This window comes from Aphanomyces invadans (genome assembly GCF_000520115.1).
Source record: "Aphanomyces invadans strain NJM9701 unplaced genomic scaffold supercont1.62, whole genome shotgun sequence".
Taxonomy (NCBI): Eukaryota; Oomycota; class Saprolegniomycetes; order Saprolegniales; family Verrucalvaceae; genus Aphanomyces; species Aphanomyces invadans.
In genome coordinates this window covers 106,032-111,843 of record NW_008580207.1, presented here as the reverse complement: position 1 = coordinate 111,843, position 5,812 = coordinate 106,032, and the positions used below count along the sequence as shown (strand labels likewise).

Genomic DNA, 5,812 nt, shown 5'->3' with positions numbered 1-5,812 from the left:
GAAAGCACGTTTGGAACGCTACAGCGTGTTATTGCTGCAATTGTGGATGCAGCTGGCGACAACCGTTACAAGGTCCCGCGCAGTTGTGAATTTTCAAGCTGATATTTTGGCGCTGGACATGATGAACTTGCGGCTGGAAGAAGAAGATCGGTTGGAAGAACTGACGCAGATGATGGATGCTTTGGTTGTCGACGTTGAATAGATTAGTACTACTCGAGTAAAAACATTTAGATACAGATTCCTTGTATTTGACTTTGGTGTACTGTGGAATGTTCGCCTGCAATATTTGGGGGACAGAGGTAGTATAATTCAATACTTAGTTGATATATTGATTCACAAGGAAAACTTCTATTCTTCAACAGCTGCTGGAATTCCATCCAGATAAATTCAAAGATAAAACTGCTAATGACGCTGTCGGGCAAGAGCATGTTGCTCGAGAAGCATAAACAACTTCCCAATGCTAGCTACAGTGAATTGGCTAGTTGCGCTCAAAAGAGTATGGACTATTCCAGCAAAATCGGCAATAGGAAAGGTCGTGAAGCTAGGCGCTACTCAAGCAGAACGCGCGGACTTCCAAAGTCGTTCGATTGATCGAGCTGATAAGCCACCTTCTCCTGAAGCCGAGCTGCTTGAATGGGTTCTTCGATGCGAGGAACTTGGGGTTTATTTAACCAGAGAGCACATATGAAACCAAGCCAAAGCCGATTGCCTCGTGGTTCCTACCGCACAACGCTCAATCAACTCAAAGTGATGACATTTCAAGTTCCAACTTAAGCACAATCTTACAAGCTAGCACCAACCCCGAGAAGCAGCATCATCCTCACAAGAAGCAGTGCGGTCGGGCCGAGATCAAGTTCTACGAATAATATTTGGTTACAACCCTCAAACATCGACAACATGGGCAAAACGTCATTTCACTGCCTCTCGCCGATCGAACAGAAGGCAACGTCAGTCTAGGATGAAGAAGCAAAAGCGAATCAACATTGCACTCACTGCACATGCTGATGGATCCGACGTGGTAAATCCATTGTTTCATTGGACGGCGGTGCAACCGCGCTGCTTCAATCGCTCTACTGGCGGTGGCTTGGGTTTTAACAACTACTCAACTAGTAAAGCATGGATGACGTCGACGGTGTTCGAAACGTGTACCTCAAGGCATTGAACGCTCGCGGGAATGTGCTGTTGCTTGTCTACAGCTCTCCCTAGTTAAAGGCGCGGGTCTTAACCTAGCCAATGTTATGTTGAAGCTCCCCAAGCATAGGACTACGTACCTGCTACCGCAAGACGCTGGAATCATCGCATCCTTCAAGGCGAAGTTGTAGCAACGCCAGATTCAGAACGCTTGGGAGCAAATAACGACACTGTTTTGGCTGGCCGCCAAGACCGGTACTACGAAGCACCCCCCTAGTCAATGAAATGGGCGCGTAACGCTGTGCGTTTTGTAGCACCGTCGACTGTTGTGAACTGTTGGCGACGAACATGTATTCTTGACACTGACTTGCCCGCATTTAGCAATCGAATAGATAATTTGCATTTGGGTTGAAATATTTAAAATGTTATACTTCCTCTGTCCCCCAAATATTACGGGCAGTTCTACATTTCGGTCATCTCTTCTCCGATTGGCCTAGAAATTTGTGGACCGGACAGGACAAAAGATAATGAATAGCGGTGACTTTTCCTGAATTATATTTAACGTTTGGACACGGAATGGCCAGTCTGTGGAAGGCTCCTATACAAAACACAAGTCAAATTTTACAGACGATCAACGACAATGCCTGTACCTCGAGCTGCTGAAAAGGAGCACGGACAGCAAAGTTTCTTGTGCGATACTGAGCGATGTGCGCGCCAAATCTCATGTAAACCCAGCCAATGGGTGGCGCATCTTCCAACGTGGCAATCAAGGGCTAGGTGGAGGCAGACCTCCCGAGGTCACTGCCAGATTGAAAGACAACAATGGCAGGCGGCAACAGCACTCGATTGATGGCATCGAGCAACGTATCTTAGCAGTGCCACTGCACCTACACTATATGGAACTTGCATTGTTGTCAGCAATGCACATTTGAAACGCTATAGCGTGTCGTTGCCGCGATAGTTGATGCAGCGGGGACAACCATGACAAGGTTCCGCGCAGTTTGAATTGTCAAGCTGATCATTTGGTGCTGGACCTGATGAACATGCGGCTGGAAGAAAAAAGTGTACAGATGATCGATAGATTGGCCTACAATGATAAATTGCACCACTCCGGTAAAATTTGAACAATACGGATTCGTTCTACTGATTTCCCTCGCTAAGTCGAACGGCACAAAGTGAATAATCTCTGAAAGTCAAAATATAAAGTTGGAAAGGCAATTTGAAATTTGAAACTGGGCTGATTACGTTTGAGCAAAGTCCTCGAGTAATTTTTGAATTTTCAGCGATGAAGACACAACGGCACACCTCCAACCTCAGGACGCTGGGATATTTGCTGCGTTCTTGGCGAAGCTGAAGCAGAGACAACTGCAAAACGCCCTGGACCAAATCGACAACGTCATGCAAGGACGTCTAAAAAAAATGTACCTCTTGTTGATGCGATGGGGTGGGCAAAGGACGCGTGGCGATCTATGCCGCAGTCGACCGTTGTCAACTGCTGGAATCGCACTGGCATTTTGGACAATGACTTGTCCATGTTCACATTAAACGTGTCTGTAATGAATTTGAATTGATTGGTTTTCGAAGTCTGTGCAACAATTTATACCTCTATATTTGGATGAATTGCGATAATTGCATAGAATGAACCGCTTGACTTAGCGAGGGAAATCAGTATGTGACATATCGCATATACTGTCATATGCTCGCCTGGCCAGAGGTACCTAAAAACTCCTCGATTTTATGAACTGCGAAAACCACATTTTTCTCGGAGTGCCCAAGTGTCGGGGGAACCGCCGACTCTTGTACCGTAACCAGGGGTGGTAAAAACCCGACCGTTTCACCAGACAAATCGGGTTAAGATTTTAATCGTTAAAACACGATATTATATTCCTGGGTATTAAAACCATGGTTTTATTCCGGGTGACATTAGTCGAGGCTGTCATGATCGGAATCAATCTCGCTGGAGTAGTCGTCGCCCGTCGGACAACTGTAGAACGCACCCACCCATGTTTCTCTTGATGAGCACGAGCTTGTCAACAGTTTTGGCGCTCAGGGAGTTCCTCATCATGTAATGGATGAAACCATTGTTCAGACGTTTCGCTCAGACGCTAGACTAGTAGATTTCGCCATACTAAAGAGACGGATCGCGACGCTTTGCAAGTCTACCCACTGACACCCATCAATATTGCTATCTTCGGCGATATCGCTTTCGATGTCGATGACGATGATCTCCGCCTCCACAACGATGCCTAACATGATCACATTTGCAATGGAAACAGCCAATTGCCCATCTCTCAACGAGGAGAGCAGTCCGCATCCTATTAAAACCCGATTTTCCGAATAAAACCCGATTTTGGTCGACCTCAGATCATCCGATTTATATTAAAACCTGAAAAAACCCAATTGCAAAATACCAAGGTCTGCCACCCTTGTGAAGTACTGACTTGAACACTCGCAGTTCGGATACGATACGGTTATCCTGTTGTATGATGCCACGATGACATTTGATCACCAAATCGAATGACTATGGATTTCCGAATCGATTGGATTTAAGGTGAGAGAGGAAGTCACTCAGTAGATGTGTTTCTTACTGATTAGCAGCTTCATTCCTTAGTGTAAGACCGCGTTCTTGACAATTGACAACCCCTCTGAGCAAATACAAGGGTGTTTGCGAAATGACTCAAGTCATTGGAAGTTACTTGGAATTGAGCAGTCGACCCCAAATCGATAATATAATTCCAAAATATAATTTACACTTGAAGTTTGTATAGAAATATGCAAATATCAAGTATAAATTGTCATTTTTTATATTCAACGACGGCTACTTGGAATAGACAAGAACGATCCCCGGGTAGCGACAGCAGAGCGAACGGAGGCTGCAGCGAATCTCTCAGCCCGACGTAGAACATAGCGCCGTTGGATTTCAGCTTGGCGCGACCTCGCCTCTTCGGCTATACGAGCGTATCTGGCCAGAACGGCCCGGTACTGGTGGTGGTCATCTAGTCGTAAGGGCAGGAGGGAGACATGAAAGTTGGTCAGTGCGAAGGTAAGACTCTGGATTGAGTCGTAGAACTTGGGATTCTATACGAACGTGCTGTTGGAGACCTTCCAGAGAAGGCAAACGCGTCCGAAGAAGTTCTCGACGATCACGCGATCGGAAGAGATGGCATTGTTGCGGTCAAGGTCGTGACGATCGAGGATGCCGTTGACAGGACGCTTCTTGGGATTAATTGCGCGGATGTCGTTGGCAAGACCAATATACACCTTGTCGACGAGGACAGCCCTCTGGCTTCCAAAGGTTTGAAAGAGTTCGCCATTGTCGTTGATTGTCAGGTCATGCTCATCCTTGGCTAGGGCAGCTTCGTGGACGTCCATTCGTGACCGGAAGATCGTGATGTCCGAGACAGACCCCGGCACATGTGGACTCATGTCCACAAGGAAGCCATCAGGGGACACGGAGGCCTCAATCTTGAGACCGTACAGTTTGTGCTTCCCGCTGAAGAAGTGCTTCTGTTCTCCGAACCGTCTGGTCGGTCGATGTGACGGCTGAAATTTGACGTCGGTGGCATACTTCGCACATGGGTAGTGCTCGAATAAGCTTGACGTCTCACGCATTTGTCTCATAGATGGCATTCGGACAAAGTGATCGTACAGTACGGGTTGGGCAACCTCGATGACTCGCATGACCATCTTCTCCAAGGTGGGTGATTTAATTCCGAAGTCAACGGCATGCTTCTCCCAGGTTTGAAAATACTTCAATATTACTAGGGTAATGAAGAAGGCGTCCCGAGCTGTGGTCGGGGATTTGCGACCGCGTCCTTCTTGCCAGCGAGCGTGCAGTGCGGGTTCGACAACAGTCCAGATCACATCGAATTCTGCCGGAGTGAAGTTCGTGAAGGTGCGGAATGCTTGGTCTCCTCCGTCTTCAAGTACTTTGTCAATTACGGGGTTGTCGTAGGCTGGAAAATCGTTTGCTTCCTCGGCTAGCGTGCCGTAGTCGTTCAGGCTCTCGTCAAAAAAGAGCTGGTCGGAGACATTGAGCACCTGAAAGCGCTCAAGCATGGCAGCGATATTCATGACTTTTGTGTCGGTTTTGTTTGTGTGGTTGGAGTTTAAGGTGGCGCCTGCTACAATTGAATGGTCGTGGTGCAAGTAGGTTTGAGCGACATGGAATTCATGGACTTGAATTCCAGCGATGTCGATAAACCTCTATAATTGAGTATTTGCAAACTAGCTCAGGTTTTGACCAGACCAAGGATGCTTTACGAAATGGGTGGATCTATGAAGGAGATGTCGATCTAATGCCTAAACATGTTGCTAATTCAATATAACTCGATTTTGATCATAAAGTAGGTTTAAACGTAAGGTACTATATTTATACAGTACTGCCCCGCGATAGTGAACCTCACTGGCACATAATTTTTACAGGTATCACAGGGAGACTGTTATTCAAATAAAGGGTGGTTGACTTACACCTGATTGGTTTTCAATTAGCATATGTTATTTTCCAAAAGTCCTCTGATGCAACAATGGATATCAAATTCGAATTCAGGAGGGGGTTGATCCCCTCGCAACCTCCAGAAGACAAAACGCACACTTGACTTTCCATTAAAGGTTACGCATATTTTCAATCAATTCGTACACTTCTTCATCAAGGATACCTGTGTGCCGCCAGCAATTAACA

At 46.4% G+C, this 5,812-nt stretch overlaps 1 protein-coding gene across 1 annotated transcript in view; it reads right to left on the bottom strand.

Moving 5' to 3' along the window:
- Positions 1-4,209: 4,209 nt before the first annotated feature.
- The window catches only part of H310_14160 (hypothetical protein), a gene marked incomplete at both ends in the record, with an annotated part of 2,272 nt that continues 669 nt past the window's right edge, over positions 4,210-5,812 (bottom strand). The window contains one exon of the mRNA XM_008881958.1: positions 4,210-5,337. Coding sequence (XP_008880180.1) covers positions 4,210-5,337 — 1,128 coding nt within the window. The remainder of the gene's footprint in view (positions 5,338-5,812) is intronic.